Here is a 23671-nt window from a genome sequence, read left to right on the forward strand (position 1 = left end):
TGACAACACTGCTCCATTTAACCATTTAAACTCAAAAGAGATTGACTGTCTGAGAGGCAAAAGCTGCTGTGTCTCCCATGGTACACGCTACTTGAAGTAGCCACAGAAACAGTCTCATGAAGACATACATCCAGCCAGCCTGTTATTACAGCACATGCTCAGGGCTTTCTATGTTCCATCTGCCAAGACAGAAAAGGAAGACACTGACAAAAAGAACTGACAACTGTTATAGTAAATGGTTTTTGTCTACCAATATCTGTAAATGTTACAAAAAGACAATATTCCCAGCAGTTAGGTCAGTACACATGAACAAAGAAGCTAGATTACCTTCGTACTAGCATTAATAGTTAATTTTTTCATATTGATCTTAATCCCACACTCTTGTTAGCTATACTTATCAAAAGCTCATAGACCTAATATGTATTCTCCATTTTTCTGTGACCATGATACATAAGTGACCTTGTACATGATAAGAAAATAAAGATCATTAAGGCCTAAAGTATTTTTAATAGCAATAAACAGTGAAGTAGTACGGCACCTTTAATGCTGATTATATAAAAATATTTTAAATATAATAAAGCTTAGAAATATACAAAGGCAGATGCAATCAAGTCTTCTGGTTGTTTCTATTCTTTACTAGCAAAATGCCAGGCACATGACTGTGTAGCACAATTCTATATAGCATCAACTCCCCACCCACACTATTAGGCATCAGTCGGTTGCAATAGCAGTAATTATCTTGCTAGCAAAAGAGTCTGTCCGGCTACTGCACATTATTTATTTCCCTCTTACAAATATTGGCAGCAAGTCCCTTGTTTAAATCCTCTCTGCTCTCATATCATTAAGTGTAGTCTGTATGATTTTTGTCCTTCACATAAAAATAATTATAAAAGTATCAATCAGAAATTAATTTGAATCTCCTTCATTTAAAAATAATTTTAAAAGCATAATTTTAGGACTGAAGTGGCATTCCACAAATGATTAGCTGCATAACTCCTACTTTAACACTACAAATTTTTTACTTAAAAATATTTTTCTCTCATAAGTAGTAATTACTGTCTACAATATATAGTTGCCAGTAGGTATTACATTAAAAAAAAAACTTAAACTACTATGACATCTTTATAAAATAGACCAAGCAGTCTTTATGTTAATAAAAATATTAAATGCAGGCTGCCTCAATAAAATTGTCAATGTATGAATCTATCAACTTGTCATTCTTTAAGGGGCCAATTTTGTAGTGTATTTTAAATCTATACTTTAAAATGTTTAAATGTTAGCATAATATTGCCTACAAGTTCTTCAGGTACACCAAGCATGGTGGCACATGCCTTACAATCCTTGCACTTGGAGATGGAAGCAGGGATATCAGAAATTTAAGGTCAGCTTGGGCTACACAGCAAGTGTGAGACCATCTCAGGTGAAAAAAATCTTCAGGAAGGAAATAGAAGCAGTGTTAGCAGACTGACACTTGCTGTATCAAGAAGCACTGCCCAGCTCATCTTCCATAGATGTGAATAGATAAGCTACAGAGTGTCTCTGAACTCCAGCCTTCTTATCAATCTCCAGAACACTTCTAAAGAGATGTTTCCCCACCGTTCCAAGTAATATGCGAGCTCAAAATTATCTAATCTATGAATACAATTGTAACATACACGACTGATAAAGATTCACGCACCCAAATAAAACTTATAAAAGTTCACTCTAAATACAGTGACACTTTACTTCACATTTAGTTAAAAATCTGAAGTTTGGTTTCTTATAGTTCAGTTATGGATTAAGTGACTAAACATTTGCTTATGAAATCCTTTTTAAAAAAAAGTATGTGAAACTCAAATATAGACCTTGGTCAATGAACCAATGGTATGAAGTTACGGTAAGAAAAACCTGGGGTAACTGCAGAGAAACTAAGGTAATCCATTTCAGAAACAGATATCCTAAAAACAGAAAATAAGAAATGGAAAATCGAATTCCTAAATGGTTTGTCTCCCAGAATTTGCGTTTGGCTGCCTTCCCTCTATTCTTGTTTCCAAGAGTTATTTATAATCTACCCGCTTCTCACCAACACTGGTTGAGGCCACTCACAGGCAATTTTTATTCTGTTAGGAGAGTAAAAACCTTCACCTCAGAAACGAACACACACCTAGGTGTTGACACCACTTTCTATCCTAACCCAGAAGATAAACAGTCAGCTTTGGCATCTGACAGGAGAAAAGATGCTCTGCTGCCATCTCTCTACCTGAAAGGGTATAAGGAAAAAGCAGGCAAAAGCCTCTCACTTCTCTCAGGATAAAAGTATAGGCTCAAAGTCAAGCACACACCTGTTGCACAAGATGCACAGTAACCATGAACTCCAAAGGAATCCAGGACCTCTGGGGTCTTTATTGGATATCTCAAGTAATGGGCTAGAAAGTGGATGAGGGAGAGTTGACACTCTCTTCTCAGCTGTCCACACATACTCAAGAATGAAATATAGGTTTCTACTGGTCATTGGACGAATGAAAAGGGTACGAAGAAAGACCTACAAAAAATACATATAGGCTAGAACTGCTGTTAAGGTTAATGTGATAATGGGAACTTCATTACTGAAATTAGCAGGAGATGACTTTTTACAATGTCATCTTCAAAAGAACCTCTATAAAAAGAACAGTGGACTATTACTTTGCCCAATAACATTCGCTGTAGTCAGTGTTTTACAGCAGATTGAACTTCAAATAAGACCCCAAGCCTCTTCTTTTCTTGTCGCACAGTGACTTTTTAGTTCCTTCTATTTTGCTCATCTCTGTCTCATTATAAAGTCTGTCCAGAGCCCAACAGTACTCAAACCTTAGGGCCACATAAGTTTTGAAACTGAGCACTGCAAAGAACTCTAGTTACATAGATCAGGGTGTCAAGAATGATTAGAATCACCCAAGAAGAAACTGTTACAAAAGCTCTTGCCACCAGCACCTGTAAGAGGGTCCTTTGTCTGGGACTAAGCTTCCTAGCGACACTGTGGAAAGGCAGATGAACCCAACCCATGAACAGCTACTGCAAGACAATGAGCAGCAGCCAAGACAGCAACCTAGGCAGAACTTAAGGCCGAGATCCCAGAGGACAAAGATGCCTTACAGGGAGCTGTGCATTCTTCACTGCTTGTCATGGAGAGGACACTACAGGGCATAATCCACAACAGACACCTCAGCTCTGCAGCAGAAACCCAAGAAAGAAAGACACAATTGAAACTAAACTTTGATAAAACTTAGCAACCAAACATCCTACAAAATACAAATGCAATAAGTAAGCTCTTCTTTAAAAACAAAAAAAAAAACAAAACCAAAAAAAAAAAAAAAAAACCATTGTACTAAATCCAATTCAATATGAGAAAAACATCATCTAACCCTGACTGGGTTAAGATGAGAGTTCTTTTATATGGAAACAAATAAAAGAGAAAATACCATATTTTTTGGACCATAAGATGTACCCAGTTTTTAGAGCAGTAAAACAAGAAAAAATATTCTGAACCAAATTAGTACTAGTATAATAAAATATTTATTAAAATATAACAAAATATGATAATATTAAACAGTGTTAACTCAACAGGAGGAAAGACGTAGAGACTCAATCACTTTTCTAGTTTCCTCAGCTGGCACACTATAAGTAACCTCTTTGTTGATGCCCGATGGACAGCAATCAGACCATAAGGCACACCCTAATTTGCCCCCATTTTGGGGGGGGGGGAGTTCGTCTCATGATCCGAAAAACAAGGTAAAATCTGCAGTTAGAACATGTCACTCGGAAGACAGAGTGAGTCCAGGACAGCCAAAGCTACACAGAGAGACCCTGTCTCGAAAAACAAACAAACAAAAAACACATCAACCACATCTTCCACAACTAGTCATACAGTTTGCACAGTATTCAATAAAAATGTATTAGACATATCAGGGTACAGACTAATATCTAGTATGGATATCAAAATAGCTTTAATTGAAATGTTCAAGATGGGAATGGAGAGATGGCTCAGTAGTTAAGACCACTGGCTGCTCTTGCAGAGGACCTGGATTTGATTACCAGCACCCACACAGTGGCATACAACCATCCCTAACTCCAGTTCTTGGGACTCTTCACTTCCCTGCCTCCTCCACGACCACCAGGCATGGATGTGGTGCACATACAACATGCAGTCAAAACATTCATACATATAAAATAAAATAAATAAATCTTTAAAATGTTAAGAAATGTTTTTAGAATGTTCAAGAAAATGGCAAAATGCAGAATTTCCCTCAAAAAAGTGCTCTGTGAGAAATACTATAAAGTGAGGATTCGAAAAGTAGGTACTAAAAAAAGTAGATCCAAAAAAAGGTACTATGTAACAGAATTAAAAACTCAAGAGTAGAGTAGAAAAACTACCTTTAATAAATCAAAAGATAGAGGTCAGTAGGAAAAAATAGACTCAACTGTGGGTGGGGAATACAGAAAAGATTTCAAAGACAGGAAGTGCAGAAACCTCACACATACATGATTAGAATCTAAACTATGCAAAAAAAGTTGCAGCATATTTAAATTAAGACAAAAGAAATTTTATAACTTAAGAATTTCATCACACAAGTTCAAGAAGTTATACAAAGTATTCAACAGAAAAATGCAAAAATTTAATATTGAAGCACATTATAGAATTATAGAGTAATAGCTAGAAATGAGAATTTTTTAAAACCATAAAAGTGGCCATTAAAAACACGTGTTGATGAAATAGACCAGCAACTGACTTTACAGTGAAACTATAGACCCCAAAAGACAATGCAAAATATCGTTTTTAACTGAAAGCAATTGTTCATCTGTAATCCTGTGCTAACCGATATATTCTTCAAAACTGAAGGAATGAAGACACTTTCTGGTTTATAACTGAGATAAATTGTTCCATGAGATTTAAACAAAGTGGTCCATATTGGGATTCACTATGTCAAACTCATGACAATCTCCCTGTCTCAGACTCCCAAGTTTAGAATCACAGGAATGAACGGCCACCCTAACTCAGAAAATGCATTCTAAATAAGAACATGCCAAGAGACTCCTCAGTGACAAGTGACATGATATCAGAAAAGACATTTTTAAGTTGCCAGTTCATCACTTCTAACGTGAAAGTGAGCATAGAAAAGAAGACGACAAACTATTAAACAAGCCAGTCAAAGCCAAGATGCTTGAAAGCTTAAGCAAAGAGAACAATTCTTGCTCGACATTACTAGGCATAAGCGCCAGTAATATTCCTAGAATTACTTATACCAAAATAGCTTTAGCATAGCCAATATACTCTGAACACTTGATTGTCATTTATTAACACTAAGATATTACTACTATAAAAAAATAACCTGACAGCTTTGCATATTTTCTCCCTAGGATTTTGAATCTGTTAATATAGTTTTATACTGTAAATCTTCCAACGTTCAGTAGATATGTACAAAAACACAGTATATGTATGAAAATACATTCAAATACCACCTACAATTAGTTCCTCAACTTTAAAACATAATTCTTCCTCTAAATGGCATTAATTTACCTAAAGTTCTTATCTTTCATATTTGTGTATGTGTATGCACACACGTGTGTATGTTCATGTCTGTGCAGGTCCCTGTGCATTTGAATGGTGCAGGGCACAACTTCAGCTATATACCTACTTTAAGACAGGGTCCCTCATTGGCCTGAAGTCTAACAATTAGGTTAAACCACTGGCCATATAATCCAAGGCTCCTCCTGTCCCCAACTCCCTGATACCAGGATTATAAGTACGTGCCACCACAATGGGGCATGAGTACTTTGCTCACTAAGCCATCATCTCATCTCTATGACTTTAAAGAAAAATATTCTCATAATTTCAAATTTCCAAATCTTTCACATAGTATTATTATACCACTCTTACTTTTTATTGGTGACATTGTCTTGAGTGTCACCAAACCCTCTGCAATACTGTTCAATGGCTTATTTTTTCATAAACATAAATAGGCTAAAGAAAATATTCTCTGCATCTAAGACCAAATGAAACATCAGCTCAACATCTACTGTTTGTCATGCATTTTTGCATATATTATCCTTTTTCTCATTTGTTTTAGCTTTTTGAGATAAGGTCTTTATGTAGCCCAGGCTAGCCTCAAATTTGCTATCTTGTTGAGGTTGGCCCTGAACTGCTAATATTCCTGCAATCAGCCAGCCTCCAAAGTTCTAGGATTACAGATAAAACCACCATGGCTGCCTGAATATATTAAGTTATTTAGTTTTACTGTTATTTACACTTTCAGAAAATGAAATTACAAAGCAGAGGGTTAACAACCTATTAAGGGTTACACACATAATAAGAGAAGCTAAGCATTTGACCCTAAAGTGTCTGCTCTCAAAGTCATCTCTCCACTACAATGGCTAGTAAACTTAATATTGACAGCCAGATCTCAGTATCTTTGAGTTTTGCTAGCCATATAGTCTGTCACTACCACTCAACTTTGTTGTAGCACAAAAGCAGTAACAGACTACATATGGGAAAACAAGAGTTATCTTTTTTTGTCCCCCAGTAAAACTGATGAACAAATCAGCTAAATATGGAAATCTAATTAACCTCAAGGGGCAGAGGCTGCTGACCCTGCCTTCCCTGCCAGGTGGTCTCTCTTCATGGTCTTTTTCTCCACTAACACCTGCCATGTCTTTTCTCTCACTTTTTGAAAAACTACGATCTTAACCCCATGGAACAATTTTAAAACACTTCTTCTGAGGTTCAATTTCACAGTTTTCTTGGAGGACTCATGTTCTAGTTAACACCAATTGTGTCACAAATTAACCGTAAGCAAGATGAAACATCTAAACTCTAATAGAAACAGGCACTGCCTTCACAGTGTGAAAATGCCAAATACTCACATTTTAAACCTTTTCTGAAGGAAGAGACAGGAAGACTACAAGTTCAAGGTTTGTCTTGGAAACAGAGTAAGAAGCTCAAGATCACCTTGCCAGTTAGTAAGAGCCTGTCTCAAAGGTAAAAAGTGAGCGAGGGATATAGCTCAGTGGCAAAGCTCTTCTCTAGCAAGCACGAGACTCTAGGTTTAATGATTAGTACCAACAAGAAGCAAATATATCTTCTCAGTTTTATTTGGTTATTAGATCCAGTTTCAATGCTGTACAGCTTATTTAAAAATCACAGGCTAATCACATTCAAGACAGTGCCCCACTGAGGTCTGTAGCCACATGGAACAGCCAAGTCTCAGAACAATCGTGCACACCAAGGCAACCACATACAGAACTAAGACTACCATTGCTCCAATGTTACAACCACACACCTGTCACCATGGCATTTTATATATAAAGATGTAAACAGTGTAAATAGTAGAGAAAAAGAACCCATCTCCATCAGTTCTCTTTCTACCTTGTATCTCACACCCACATGCTCTCTCTCCCCAACTCCCATCTCTGTCTCTCAATCTCCATCTCTTTCACACACAGTCGTCATTTTTAAAAAATACAACAAAGTCCAAATTAAAATGGAAAAATAACATTCAATTGTGCCTAATCCAGCTCTGTAATTAAAACCAGTTGGGTAATCCCCTCCCTTTCTGTGTCCAGTACCTTGTTCGTTTCATTTCCCTCAACTTTCTCTTGTGAATATTACAAACACTTAAATGAGAAGTCTATAAAACAGTGTCAACAGTGCCAGGAACCGAAGGCTCTGGAGCTGCTAGCGCCATCTCCATTTTGGACAAGTTTTAGCACTGCGCAAATGCTATATACCTAAAGGTAACACTAAACCAGCAGTTCCGAACCTGTGGGTTGTGACCCCTTTGCAGGTCAAGCAACCCTTTCACAGGGGTCACCTAAGATCATTACGATTCATAACAGTAAGAAATTTACAGTTTTGAAATAACAACAAAAATAATTTTATGGTTGGGGGTTACCACAACATGAGAAATTGTATTAAAGGGTCATAGCATTAGGAAGGTTGATAACCACTGCTCTAGAACATTCTACGAATTTATCTTACTACTCAGGAAAGCTGGCAGCAGAACGCCAAATATGGTGGCACATGCCTGTAATCTCAGTGCTCAGGAGACTAAACAAGAAGGTAGAGTTCATGGCTGTATTGGACTACATGCCAAGATCTAGCTTACAAAATAAAAACAAGGGCTGGAAGAGATGGCTCAGAGATTAAGAGCACTGACTGTTCTCCCAGAGGTCCTAAGTTCAAATCGCAGCAAGCACATGGTGGCTCACACCCATCTACAATCCAATCTGATGCCCTCTTCTGTCCTGCAGGTGTGCATGCAGGCAGAGCACTGTATACATAATAAATAATAAAAAATTTTTTTAAAAAGAGAAAGAAGTCCTCTTCTAAAAAAGTTAACTATTCTTTGAAAACCTTTAAAAATTAAACTAACTATCCACACTCATGGCAGACCTAATGCTCAGGCACAGGTAACTAACATAAAAGGCCCCATGCTGTATGTCCTCCATTTTGGTTATGGCTTGATGGGTTTTATCTTTCTGGTTTTTGTTTTGTTGGCTTCGGGTTTTTCTGTTTGTTTGTTTGCTTGCTTTTATCTTTGCGGGGGGGGGGGGGAGAATGGAAGAGAAGAGAAGAGAAGAGAAGAGAAGGGAAGGTGAATTTGAAGGGGCAGGGAGGTAGGAAGGATCTGGGAGAAGTAGAAGGAGATGAAAGAATATGCAAAATAAATCATATGAAAAATTTAAGTAAATAAAAAGATAAAAACTATTTTTATTCAAACAAATAATTTTATACTTTTCCTTTGTTTTCATTATTTTGGGTTTTTTAAAACTAAGACTCATATACTGAAAAGTTAATACTTTGTCTTCTGAAGAAATCTACTCAAAACAAATAGCCATAAAGAGACTTGTCTAAACTTCCTGAACAGAACACCAACGGCCCAGGCCTTAATGTCAACCATTAATAAATGGGACCTCATGAGGCTGAGAAGCTTCTGTAAGGCAGGAGACACTGTCAAGAGAACAAAGCGACAGCCTACAGACTGGGAAAAGATCTTCACCAACCCTACATCTGACAAAGGTCTAATATCCAAAATATATAAAGAACTCAAGAAATTAAACACCACCAAACCAAATAACCCAATTGAGAAATGGGGCTTGGAACTAAACAGAGAATTCTCAACAGAGGAATATCAAATGGCTGAGAAACACTTAAAGAAATGCTCAACCTCCTTAGTCATCAGGGAAATGCAAATCAAAACAACTCTGAGGTTCCATCTTACACCCATCAGAATGGCTAAGATCAAAAACTCAAGTGACACCACATGCTGGCGAGGATGTGGGAAGAGAGGAACACTCTTCATTGCTGGTGGGAATGCAAACTAGTACAGCCACTTTGGAAATCTATCTGGTGTTATCTCAGAAAACTGGGAATAGGGCTTCCTCATGACCCAGCTATTCCACTCCTTGGAATATACCCAGAAGATGCTCCAGCACACAACAAGAAAATTTGCTCAACCATGTTCATAGCAGCCTTATTCATAATAGCCAGAACATGGAAACAGCCTAAGTGTCCCTCAGTAGAAGAGTAGATAAAGAAACTGTGGTACATATACACTATGGAATACTACTCAGCTATTAAAAACAAGGAATTCTCGAAATTTGTGGATAAATGGATTGAGCTAGAAATGATCAAAATGAGTGAGTTAACCGAGAAGCACATAGAATCAAATGGTATATACTCACTTATATCTGCATACTAGCCCAAGGGGCATGTCCCACGAAAGCCCTCACTTACCAGGAAACTGGGACAGAGGGGAAGACATCCTATTGGGACTCTAAATGAGAGAAGCATGGGAGAATAGCAAAGTAGAAGGATCCAGAGGGTCCTAGAAACCTACAAGTAGAACATTATGATAGGCAGATTTGGGCCCAGGGGTCCTGCTCAAACTAAGGCACCAGCCAAGCACAATACAGGAGGTAAACTTTAAACCTCTACCCAGATCTACCCAACGGTCAGAACATTCTCCACAGTTGAGTGGAGAGCGGGATATGACTTTCTCACGTACTCTGGTGCCTCACATTTGACCATGTCCCCTGGAGGGGGAGACCTGGTGGCACTCAGAGGAAGGACAACAGATTGCCAAGAAGTGACTTGATACCCTATGAGCATATACAAGGGGAGGTAATCCCCCTCAGGAACAGTCATAGGGGAGGGGAATAAGGGGAAAATGGGGGGGGGGGGAGAATGGGAGGATACAAGGGATGGGATAAACATTGAGATATAACAAGAATAAATTAATAAAAAAAAATTAAAAAAAAAAAAGAGACTTGTCTACAGAAGAGACCACCTTCTCCATCCCAATGTAGTGTAAACTTATTTTTGCCTGCACTCCTGCACTTTAGGAACCACCATGCTCACAGGCATCCATCACAGCTTCTCTAACATTAGAGGATATAAATATGTCTTACCAAGTTACGCTTTTTTAGTGGAAGAAAATAATAATAATGGCAGAAAGAAAACATCAGTGCGTAGCAAGTAAGAAGCTCAGTGTAGAAGCACAACTGCAGAAAGAGCCAATGGTTGTCTTCACCCACACAATTGTTTATCCTGAAGGGAAAATGAAAAAGAACATTTAATCTTTAGTAAGATGCTCATATGAGGATCATGAAGATAAGTCTCACCCCCCAAGGCCAACTAGTTAATGATACACATTATAAGATACACAGAGCACACACTTCGCAACAGGAAAAGGCAGCCAGCTAGAGAGCATACTCCTCTAACTTGCAGCAGCCCAGCGAGGCAGGAGAGCAGGCCATAGGTAGTCTCCTCATGTCAACTGACACAGGGACATGAAGATAGGACTTAGGCCACTCGCCAGAGGATACTCAGAAAAGACCGAGGTCAAGAGGCAAAAAGAGACCCTCTCTCTGGCACCCTGTCCTTCCGTGCAGCACTGGAGGAGAAGAGAACAACTCAAACTTGCTACTTGCACAGAACTGGAAGGCACAGGACTTTATTTTTGTATAATGTATTCAAAACCACTTACTGTACGGTCTGATAAAACAACAGCAAAATCTAACTAGGAAATTGATAACTTATAAGCATAAATTGTCAAGGGTGATTTAAAATGAGTATTCTACTATTACAAAATGAATATACTTTAAGGTTCTATAGAAAAATCTAATTTAAAATTTCAATATAAAACAATTTTTCTCAAAATTATAAGAATGTTTTCCTTTCAAAATAGGACTATACTGTCCCCAGGGAGTAGGGGAAGGATGACTATATACATACATAATACACACAGCAAGTTCAACTTGTAGCTTAAATTGATAATTTGGTTCTTTGTTTTGTTTTTTGTTTTTGCTTGAGTATTGCTTGTTTTGTTTTTTGTATTTCCAAGACAGGGTTTCTCTGTGTAGCCATGGCTGTCCTGGACTCACTCTGTAGACCAGGCTGGCCTCAAACTCACAGAGAACCACCTACCCCTGCATCCCAAGTGCTGGGAATAAAGGCATGCATCACCTCCGCCAGCTTTTAAATTGTTACTTTTAAGATGTATAGTTTTACATATTTTTAAAAATCAAGCATAAAGCTGAGCTGAACTACTTGTGGAGGTTTATCTGAGACTACAGAGCACACACTTGGCAAACAGGACAATTCTAGGCCTTTCTACCTTTAAGAGAGGCTTTAAGATAAGTGTGCTCACTGAAGCCTGAAAAAGCCACTCAGTTGTTGCTACCCACCCTTCCCACCCATGGAAGGCTCCAGAACAAAGCACACATGCTCTGAGACAGCACCTAACCCTGAAAGGCACAGAGCACATGCGGGCAGGGGCCTGGGTTTAAAGAATTTAGAAAGAATGGTCAAAGGAAAAAACCGAGACCTTGATCAGGAGGCTAAGAGAAGGCCATCCATCTGAAGTTGTGATGGTTAAAATGTTGCAGTTTTTGAAAAGGTTAAAAATCCTCTGCTTCCAATTAATACTGTGTACTTCCCTTGCTTGGACCTCAGCAATGCTCGGCTAGAAAATTCAGTCACAGAAATTCCCATGTCTAGACACATCCGCCTTCCTTGCTAATCTCCAATTTTGTTCTGCTCACCTCTCCTCCCACCAATATCCTCAAACAGACACTGGACGAAACAGACACTGGAAGCAAGAAGCTTATGGACAGTTTAAGGGTGCTTCATTTCTTCAGTAACAAGTGGTCCTGTGAAAATCTATCACTAGTACTAATAGACATATTGCTCAGATGATTCTTTAAGCTTTAAATTATGGCTTCTTTTATAAGGAAGCAACAACAAAATGTACCATGAATATTTACTATCTTTTAGTTGATAAGGAAAACTAACACAGAAAAAGTGCTATACAATTTCAGTATGATTACCACTTATCTGAACGCAGATTTCACATAGTATTTTTCATACATTATTAGTGTGGTTTTAAATATCATTGAAGTTTAGAAAATAATTTGGGGACTAATTTATTTAAAATGTGAACACTGTATGTCAAGGTATATAGTATAATAGATTTAGACAATTTTTAAAAACCTTAAGTACTTTTATTTAAAATGTTGTTCTGTTTTTCTAGTTTCTGGAAATCTATTTAAGTTTATGATTAAAAAATAATGCAAATTATGAATTTGCTAATTAGCAATGCTTTCAAAATAAGTTATCATAAATAAAGGAAGTGAAATTGATTAGCATCATTAGACAAAGTTGAACTGTTTTCTTTGGCTGACTGCAGGTAAATGAATTTAGGCTAAAAGGGACTATTATACTGTTAAATTCATATACATGTGCATGCATGTGTATACAAATAGATATGCATATATATTTATAAAGTGGTATATTATATCAATTTAAATATTTAAACAAGATCCTATATTAGATGAGCAGAATTATATATAATATATTGCTCAAAGAGTTTTGCAACAGCTTCGAAATGAAACACAAAAGATTCTCAGAGCATTTGGCTTTTTTTATCTACTTTCTAACAGACTATTTAAATATCACAACAGAGCCCCCTATTGACCAAAAATATTGGCAGTTTCACAGAAACAGCTAATTAGCACTTACATATATCCAACATGCACAAAATGTCCAATAGAAAACACTATAAAAGGTATAATGAGTGGAATGGAGTTGTTTGCGAATCTGAGGAGTGTTGCTCTTCAACTGAGTAAGGAGGGAGGAACCTAAGCACTGGACATGTGGCTTAGAAGGCCCACAACAGAGGCAGCTGTGAGCTAAGTGCTCCCACACATCTGACCTTGTGCCTAATGTACATGCATGCCTTGTTTGACAAGAGCACCTTAGTCTTCTTGTGTATTGGGTACATGTTAATTCTGCTTAAAGTTTTTTTCTTAGCAGAGAAAAGATCTCCTCCACAGATAGTTTACTATGAGTTGCAAGAACCATTTAAATTAAAAGAATATTTAGAGGCCGGGCGTGGTGGCGCACACCTTTAATCCCAGCACTCTGGAGGCAGAGGCAGGCGGATCACTGTGAGTTCGTGGCCAGCCTGGTCTACAAAGTGAATCTAGGACAGCCAAGGCTATACAGAGATATCCTGTCTCGAAAAAACAAAACAAAACAAGCAAACAAAAAACAAAACAAAAAGAATGTTTAATAGAATAACTTCAACGTAATTTTTATTAAAGCTGGAAGGTTCTCGATTGTTCTTTTTTATTTTCCTTAACTAATCCTCCTGCCTCAGCTCTTAAGTGCTGGGATTACAGATGTGCACCAACACACTCAGATGTTGTAGGACACTTTCACTAGCAATTCCGTTGCTGCCTACAAGCTTGAGAACTGTCTACTTACCAAGGACAGTGGTGGTCCATCCTCCTTACACAGTGGCCACAGCGGCTGCAGTGATGGGAGCGCTTTGGCCTCATCAAATTACACTTGTTGCACAGCTCCCACAGCTCCCGCTCTGCAAAGGGGAGCAAACCCATTTAGGAAGAAGGCACATGAGTGACGCTGAGACTCAGCAACCGCTACTAAATTCAACCAGGAGTCTTTGCCATAAATGCTGCTCCATGTTCTATGTCTTTTATACATTTCTATTTTAATGCTACAAAAATAAGATACCATTGTGTCAAAGAAAATAACAGAAACCATGGTTCTGAAAAAAGTCAGGGGAATATAAGTGAAATCTTATAAAACCCTAAGCCCAGCCAAATCATTATAAGAATATTATATAAATAAACAATTTTATACACATTTTAGTATGTACAACACTAAAGAATAAGTAATATTGAGTCTTAGTTTCAGTAGATTATAAATTGAAACCAATCTTTTATCTCCCTCAGCATTTTACTTTTTAATATGAATGAGTTAATCTGGGCATGTGTTTTAGGCGCAGGCTGGAGGTCAGATTGGGTTTAAAAGGCATCCAATAAAGAAGCAAAGGTTAGCAGTATCATTAGTATTTAATTCAAATAAAAGGAAGAGCTTTGTTTCTACTGAGACAGGGTCTTGACACTACACTCCTGCCACAGGCTCCTGCATGCTGGAATCACTCCTATTCCTATTAGCCAGTTAGCAATTCCCTCTGAGCTATAGAAAGAGTCCATAATTAAAGCTCTGTAGAAGTAAAGAAAAAAGGTAAAACAATTTTACAAATTGTTCTGATCACATCCATAAAAAAACTAATAACGTATCTTCTAAGATAAAATAACTACTTTCTTATATGAAATGTATATTCTTTGCAATTATTAAAATGAAATTTTACCATTATAAAATTCTTAAAATGTCAGCACTCATGTTTCTACTACCCCATAACCTTACAGTAGATGGACAGACATAACAAGTCTCACAGTGAATATGTCATGTACAGTGTGACCCTTGCACACAGCGGCAGTATTAAATGCCTGCTTGAATATGAAAGTTAAATTTTTAAAAATATATTCTAAGTCTTTTTAAAAGAAGATGGCAATGATGTTCAATTTTCTGAAGACAGTCCTTCTAAGTCCTATAGTTTAGTTGCTGGGATAGACCAGCATGTGCCAATCTCACACAGGAAGTCCGAGGAGAACACTCTGCTATAGGTGTTTTGGAAGAAACAGGTAAATAAAAGGAAAATCTGTACCACATTAACTGGTTTTTAAAACAACATCTCTTAGTGGGAAGTGGTGGCTCATGACTGTAATCCAGCACTTGGAGACAGAGGCAGGCGGATCTCAGTGAGTTCAAGGCCAGCCTGGTCTACAAAGTGAGCTCCCAGGAGAGCCAAGGCTACACAGGAAAGCTCTGCCTCAAAACAAACAAGCAAACAAACAAACAAACCCTACCATCTCTTATAGTTCCTTCTTTAATCTAAACATATCATGAGAGAAACAATATTGGAGGCCAGTTTAAACACCTCAAGCCAGCCTTACTACTGCAAGCCAGATGGAAACTTGTGTGCAATGGCCTCAACACAGCATCATTTTGACGAATTTGCATATAAGTCTACAGACAATCAATGCTTTATTCCAGGCCTAAAATCCTGGCCCCTGAGAGAAGAGAATATCTGCTTACAGAGAAGAAGCCTGTGGCTCTGCTGTGCAAACCAGGGCTTCTTAACTTGCCCCACTTGTAACCCTTTTCACAAGAGAAATTTTATATGATCCCAGTTATATAGGTAAGTTTACACATCAATCATTATTGATGAATCACAAATTATTCTGAATAGTTACTTGGTTTACACGGCATTGTGACATTTAAAGAATTTCAAACCAGTAATACTACTGCTTGTTTGTTTTCACATAAAGAAATATTTGATAAATATGTGATACTGCAAAAAAGCTTTTAAATGTTTTAAAAAATTGATTGATATTTTGATTTTTATAATCTTCAGTGCTGAGAACACTGTGCAAAAATAACAGCACAAAATGGCATAAAAACATCTGGGCCATTTTGGAAATTTTTAAAAATTCTGCCATAATCCCGAGCCAAACACTATCTTCTAACAATTTTTTAAATAAAACTCAAGTCAGAAATTTAAGCAAAAATTATTTTTGTTTTCTTGAGCCATATCTTGCTATGTAACCCTGGCTTGCCTGGAACTCACTATGTAGAGCAGGCTGGCCTTGAGTTTGTGGCGACCCCTCTGCTTCTGTTTCCTGAGGAACGGACCACCTCACCCAGCTCTTCAAAGAGCAGTATTTAAAATCCAATATTCCAGAAGGAAATACTAAGTCATTGTTTTCTTTAGGCTATTGTTTCCTTATAGAAGAACACTTTGTGTGTACATTTTTTTAAAAACTACAATTCATACATATAATAATATAATAGCCATGACTCTGAGCCTGGGTGTTTCAGGTGGCATTTATATAGGGCACACGTGCACACGCATGCATGCATGTACACACACACACACACACACACACACACACACACACACATACACACACAGGGGAGGCAGTACATTCAGAACTCAGTGACACCATCCAATGCTCAGTACAGGCAAGTGCTACCAGAGGTGCCTCAGATTTATCATTCATTTGATTTAGAATTAAGTTATGCATCTCATAAATCTTTTATTGTAGCTTAAGTTTTCATGACCCCCACATTAGTTACAGGACTCGTAGTTTAAGAAGCTGGGGCCCAGACTAGTATTAGCAAACCCTAGCATGTGGGGCAGTCAAGTGCACCAGGTTTCTATAAAACCCAAGAACAGCGGCACAGTATTACAAAGCAGAATATTCTAAATTATAACTAAATAAATAACACCAGCATGCTCTGTCAATGGTGGTGTGAGAGTGTCCTAAAGCGGGCCACGGATACTTTCAATCAATGAACTATATAACAGACAAACTACCCTCAACAAAGCAATATATAAAGGCTCAAATAAGACTATCCTACAAAATTTTAAAATGACGGCAGTATTTCTAAATTAGAGTACTGACTTATACTTGTTATTTCAAATATACATGTGAATAATTTTAATAATATAAATGTATAACAAGCTCATTTGATTACATCTACAGGCTCAAAGGTTTTAAAATCAAATTCCAGGTATCTTCTCAAGAAAGAAAAACAGGACACTCCCTTGTGTTTAACTTTGCCTTATATTTAATGGATCACATGTGTGCTAAGAGTATTCTTTAAAAAAAACAAAACAAAACCAGCGGGATGAGCGGCAGAGACAGACTCAGCTAGAGGCCTGCGGGCTAGCTTCCGGCAACTCCACGCAGCTGCGGACACAGGGCACCCTGCTTCAGCAAGGCAGAAGGTTATTATCATTCAGTAAGAAATTACTTCCAAAAGCTGTCCTCTGACCTCTACACACACACTGCAGTGTACGCACAAGCACGTGTGTGTGGACACACACACAAAGACACACAGATGGAAAAAGAGAAAGAAAAGGAAGGAACAAGGTGTATATAAAATAGTTCAGAGTGATTCAATAAAAAATGGTTAAAATCATGTATTTTGGCTTAAAGTTTCTTTTTCTGAAGAATTCAACTATATAAAACTGTTCAACCTTCAAGCATTCCTAAATAAAAGTCACAATTTCTCTCTTCAACATTTGTTAACCTGTATTATTTTGCAATGTTAAAATTGGCAATTTTTACTAAGTTAAAAAATGTATTTACAAATGCACCAGATAACCAGTGCCAAAAAAGTATATAACAACTTCAGTCCCCCCCAAAATTATAGTAAAGGTGAATGACAAAAGCAAACTTTTGGTTGTTGTTTTTTTGAGACAGGGTCTCTCTGTGTAGCCTTGGCTGTCCTGGACTCACTTTGTTGACCAAGTTGGCCTCAAACTCAAGAGATCCACCTGCCTCTGCATGCCCATCTCAGAGTGCTGGGATTACAGGTGTGCACCACCACGCCCAGCAAACAAAAGAAAATTTTTTTATTTTTACACACATGGTTAAAAAGATGACAGTGATAGTTCTAGGCTTGTTGGCAGCAATGTAACTCTTCAGGCCGGTAACCTAGGACAATAACACTCCTACCTTGCTCATCTGAGTCCTAAGAACCATGTGATATGAGACTGGTAGACTTTGAAATTTTTTAAATGTTTAGTCTTTTTAAAATAACAATTCTGTGGTTCCTTATGTTACATATGCAAATCAGTATTTTTCCTTGTAGATAAAAAAATCAATAATCTTGAATTTTTAAACTTTTTCAACTGAAAATTTAAATTATCAATCAATAAAATTGAAAGCTTTAATTTTGATATTTCTCAAATAAACAAAATCCATTTTAGTAAAAAATTTATGTAAATTTAAAATAGTTTTTAAATTTGATAAATGGTTTTTGTAAGTACTTTTAAATATATCACATATAACTTGCTCTGTTCCTAAATTTTTATTATGACTCTTCAGCATTTTTTATTAGTTAAAATCATCTTTGAATTTGAAAAAATGGAAAAAAGTTAAATGTAATAAAAAAAAGTTTGTGCATTTGTTTGTTTTAATTGGAGAAGTTTAATTGGTGATGGAAAAGTTCCTTGGTCTCCTGAGAAGAAAACTGCCAAGTCAAGTAAAGACAAGATAAAATGTGAATCCCTCAAAGTCAGCAGGATGCCCTGATGCTCTCTGTCACCACAGCGTATAAAGATAACACAAGAATGCAGTGGTTTTCTATGGACTCAGTGACGCTCACAGACACTAAGAGATTCTTTGTGGGGCTGGAAAGATGGCTCCGAGGTTAACAGCACTTTCTGCTCTTGCAGAGGACCAGAGTTCAGTTCCTAGCTCCCAGTTCCAGGGGGATCTAATGCCTTCTTCTGCCTCTGTGGGCACCTGCATGCACATAGAGTACATGCACAAATGCACAAACATACACAAACATACACACACACACACACACATACACAATCTGTAAAAATATATATATTATTTGTTTAGTGTTCAATGTTTTATATTTTCATTACTTGATGACTTTTATTTATTTACTGATTAGTTTTTTGTTTTCTCCCCAGTGATAAGCATTTGAATTTAGAACTTTATTGGTAGTGGATTTGTTTGTTTGGATGGTTCTTTGAGAGAGAGGATGTCACCATGTACATAAAGTCTCTTATAAAATCAAGGTTCCCAGCTGCTCGCATTTGGGTAAGCTGTGAAGCCAAAGGCCAATGTATGAGGTGTTTGGTTGCAAGCCTGGCAGCATAAAAGCTGAAAGAAAGGAAGCCTTACACTCCGGTGGGGCTGACCGCAGAAGGGACACAGCCCCTAGAGTACACTGTCATGAGCCTCTCTCTAGCTTCCTCTTCCGAAATGTGATGCTCATTCCAGGGCCGGCCAGAGTGGACACCACGGCCCTGTCCTCCAGAGCATGAGCTAAATGAATCTCTTTTCTCAGTAGCCTGCCTTGGCTATTTCATTACGATGACACAAACTAACACAAAAGTGGATTTTACAGGTAGGACTGTTACAATAACTGTACCTAGAATGTGCAGCTGCTTTTGGACCTAGGCTTCCGGAAGAACTTGGAAGAACACACTAGAATACTGTAAGCAGAGCCTGAGGGCACTTCTGGAGAGTGCTCTGGGGAAGATGAGATCAGGGAGCTAATGTTTGATGGAGATAAGAAAGCCTTCCCACATCCTGTCATCTGGACCATGAGACACTCTCAATGTGGGCTAAATAAACCCTTTCTTCATAAAACTTGCCTGCCTTGGGTATTTCATTATAATGACAAAAACTCAATAATGTGCCCATTTTTCTCTTCTAAAATTTTAAGATCTAGCAATTTAAATGTGTGACAATTTCACAATAGCAGATTCATGGCTACTTCCTTTAGACTGTCTTTTATTGAGGGGAAGTGTCAGGAGTCTATAGGCCCTTAAGCGTGTGACCACTGCAAACAATGTTCCTCAGGAACAGAAACAGTCCAGAATTAGAAAAGGGCTGTTTCTCTGTCGTATGGCTAATGGACACCAATGCTGAAGCAGCCGCACATGGAGATGATGCTTTCAGCTACACTGCCTGGGAGGAAGAAGGCATCTACAGACTACAGAGTGCCCCGCACTGCTCACTCCCACGCACATTAGCAGTTAGAGACTGTTACAACTGCTGTAAGTGAATAAAAACTACATCTCAATGAGGTGCTATAGCTACGCAAATATCACTGCAATACTCCCATTTCCTCTCTAATCTGTGAGCCAAGGCCCCGAATGGCAGGTCTCAAAAACCAAGAATCAGGATTTCTGGAGGGCCCATTTCACATGGAACTACCACTTTGGTGCCTAACCTCTGTTACACTGGAACCACAGGGGACCTTTCAATAAACTTACCCCTGTGACTGTGCCCAGGTATTCTGATTTAACTAAGTTGTGACTGGAGACCGAGTTGTTGGTGGTTTGTTTTTTTTTAAGCTTCCTAGATAATCTGAGTATACAAATTTAGAAGCCACTAAATTATTATACAAAATATTCTAGTTTTTAAATATACTACAAAACATTTTTTAAGAAGTGCATAACTCTCAAAGTTAATATAGAAATAAAAAAGCTGGAGAGCTAAAAGTGAGCTTCTATTGTATTTGACAGATAACAAAATAAACAATCCATATTTTTTGTCGTTTGAATGGTTATCTGGCAAGAGAATAATAAAAAAAATTATCTTCAAGTGCTATCAGATCAAAAGTTTTCAATTTTTCATCAAGTTGTTAGAACCTGCAGAAAGATGGGAAACAGTGTCCATAACACTGAAAATATTTGCTCTAAGCAATGTGTCAATATCACATGATGAAAATCCTATTCTATAATAAACCAGATACTCACTTATATCTGCATACTAGCCCAAGGGGCATGTCCCACAAAAGCCTTCACTTACCAGGAAACTGGGACAGAGGGGAAGGCATCCTATTGGGACTCTAAATGAGAGACGCATGGGAGAACAGCAAAATAAAAGGATACAGAGGGTCCTAGAAACCTACAAGTAGAACAATATGATAGGCAGATTTGGGCCCAGGGGTCCCGCTCAAACTAAGGCACCAGCCAAAGACAATACAGGAGGTAAACTTTAAACCCCTTCCCAGATCTAGCCAATGGTCAGAATATTCTCCACAGTCGAGTGGAGAGTGTGATATGACTTTCTCACATACTATGGTGCCTCACATTTGACCATGTCCCCTGGAGGGGGAGACCTGGTAGCACTCAGAGGAAGGACAGCAAGTAGCCAAGAAGAGACTTGATACCCTATGAGCATATACAGGGGGAGGTAATCCCCCTCAGGAACAGTCATAGGGGAGGGGAATAATGGGAAAAGGGGAGGGGGGGGGGCAATGGGAGGACACAAGGGATGGGATAAACATTGAGATGTAACAAGAATAAATTAATAAAAAAAAAAAAGAAAAGGAGGAAAAAAAATTAAAAAAATAAAAATAAAATAAAATAAAAAAATAAAGCAGAATCTCTCAGACAATTTTGTTTCACTCAACAAGTATTTATTGGCTGTAGGTGGCGGGCTCTGTTGAAGACTAGAGATGAAATAAAACACATACAGCAGCATCTACATGTTCAGAATATATGTGGATCTAAGAGTAATGAAGAAAGAAACAACAGCCACAGAACGAGGGAGCGCGGGGGGTGGGGGTGGGGTTCTTGCAATTGAAACCAGACATGTGAGCAAAGACCTCAGGAGTTCAAATGACTTACATACTGGAGGTGACAAGATGTATCAACAGAACAGTGGATGGACCTGAAGTGCTCCTACCTGCATGTGGGATCTTGGGGTTTTCAGGCAGTCTTCCAGGGTCAGTTAAGGAGGCCCTCACTAAGGCAACCAGACAAAATATGGAAATGCCATAGAATACTGTAATGTGAAATTAAACAGAAATTAGTACATTTAGCCTTTAAAATGTTTCATCAATAAGCTTAAAGTTTAAAAATCAGCCCTATCAGAATAGCTTTATCAATAGACTACATGTAAAAACAAAATGTGATTTTGTTTTACCCATCAAATAGTCCTGCCAAGACGACTACTACAATACGTGTATCAATTTTAAATATAATTTTTCAAAATTACTGATAAAGTTATAATAAGTGAAATCCTTTCAGTGGCTCCCAATAATGATAAATAAGTGAATTGATACATTTAAAAGAATAAAAACAGCATTTAAAAAACATTCTACATTTAGACTTTCTTCAACTCTATGTTCAAATTTATTCTAACTTAGCATTTTGAATTTCCTCTTTCAATGAATCTTAAGAGATGCAGTTCAAAAATGAAGAATTAGAAACTTTTTAACGTTAAAGTAACCATAAGAAAAATATTAAGGAACAACTGAGATTCAGTCACCATAGTTACACATTTTAAACATAGAAAATATAATAAAACATAACTGTCTAATAATCATATAACTGTTGCTTTAAAAAAAAGCCATTTTGTAGGGGAATTAAAAGGTAACACACTAAGCACATAAAAAGGAAACGGTGCTCACTGAATGTCTTCCTGACTGCAGTGCATGTCTGTCTGTCTGAAGGACATCTTACTACAGAGCTCAGGCTAGCCCAGAAGTCACCATTTTCCTGCTTCAGTCTTCTGAGTGCTAGGACTACGGGATATATAGCCACATCTATTAATATGGACCAGTCTTATCATTTGCATAATAGAGATTATATTTCTTATACCTTCTATGAGATTAAAATGAGGGGAAGGATACGAAAGCTGTCAACAGTGTGCAGATGTGTCATGTGATCCAACTTTCAGTAACATAAGCAAGCCTGTGGGCTGCGGCAAACAATGATCCAGCAGATCCACTGGCATCACACATGACCTCATGAGTCATTTTTAGGATCATGAAGTCTCATCTCTCAGTAATATATCCCATCCCTTCCTTGTAAGGCCTCTATCTTCAAGCCAGGCACTGTGATGCTGGAGCCCAGTATGGAGAAGACAAGGGAAGGATGGCAAGTCTGAAGCCACCTTTGGCTACAGAAAGAAACTCTGTCTCAAAAATAGCAATCAAACAATCAATAACCCCATGCCTGCAGTTAAACACAAACAGAAATAGAACTACTGTCAGGCTTTCCTCTTGAACCAAATGGTCTTCATATCCTATTTAGAGTGCAATAGACATGGAGTTAGTGTCTTAACTCTGCAAGTACAAAAAGCTGTAGTTTTGTACCACTGTAGTTTAATTAAAAGGCTAGTACTTCTGCTGAAATAGCATATTCAAAGAAAGACATGGAGACACTGTACTTCAAAACATTTACAATGAAAAGAAATATCTTTATAGAAGGTAGTAAGACTTAGAAACTTACTTATTATTAAAATGCCTGGAATATGTCCTTCTTCATAGTGAGGAAAGAGGACAATTTTTGGAATTAAAACAATATTGTATAACCAGACAAAGACAATCAAACCCATGCAGCACCAACCATGGGGGTCAACAACAAAGTGAATCCGAAGGCCCATTCTGCAGTCCGAGAACTGCCTGCCAACCCACAGGGAAGACAGTCCTAGAAAGAAGAAAGCAGAGTTACTACCATGGAAAAAGTACTCAATGAAAGACTGCACTCTGGAAACTGCGTAACAACATTTACTCACTTTCCTGTGTATACCTGGGTTTTGTCTCAATAATAAGCCCTTAGCACAATGAATACAAATTTCACTTAAATCTTCAAATAATTTAATTGTTCAGTATAAATCACCTCTATGAAAGTATAAATTAGCATGCTCAGCTCAAATGAAAATACTTGCTTATCGTTAATTACAAAGTCCATGTGTAGACACAAAAGAAAGAACATGTGCACCAAAAGCCATGCAA

At 37.7% G+C, this 23671-nt stretch overlaps 1 protein-coding gene across 1 annotated transcript in view; it reads right to left on the reverse strand.

Annotated features, from left to right (window-relative positions):
• The window catches only part of Zdhhc21 (zinc finger DHHC-type palmitoyltransferase 21), a 42057-nt gene extending 18643 nt beyond the window's left edge, over positions 1-23414 (reverse strand). Inside the window, exons 1-4 of the mRNA XM_051163806.1 lie at positions 23166-23414; positions 21616-21714; positions 13781-13892; positions 10423-10561 (exon numbers count right to left, since the gene is read on the reverse strand). Coding sequence (XP_051019763.1) covers positions 10423-10561; positions 13781-13892; positions 21616-21714; positions 23166-23319 — 504 coding nt within the window. The 5' untranslated portion in view covers positions 23320-23414. The remainder of the gene's footprint in view (positions 1-10422; positions 10562-13780; positions 13893-21615; positions 21715-23165) is intronic.
• Between the last annotated feature and the right edge of the window lie 257 nt (positions 23415-23671).

Source organism: Acomys russatus, chromosome 2 (genome assembly GCF_903995435.1).
Source record: "Acomys russatus chromosome 2, mAcoRus1.1, whole genome shotgun sequence".
Taxonomy (NCBI): Eukaryota; Metazoa; Chordata; class Mammalia; order Rodentia; family Muridae; genus Acomys; species Acomys russatus.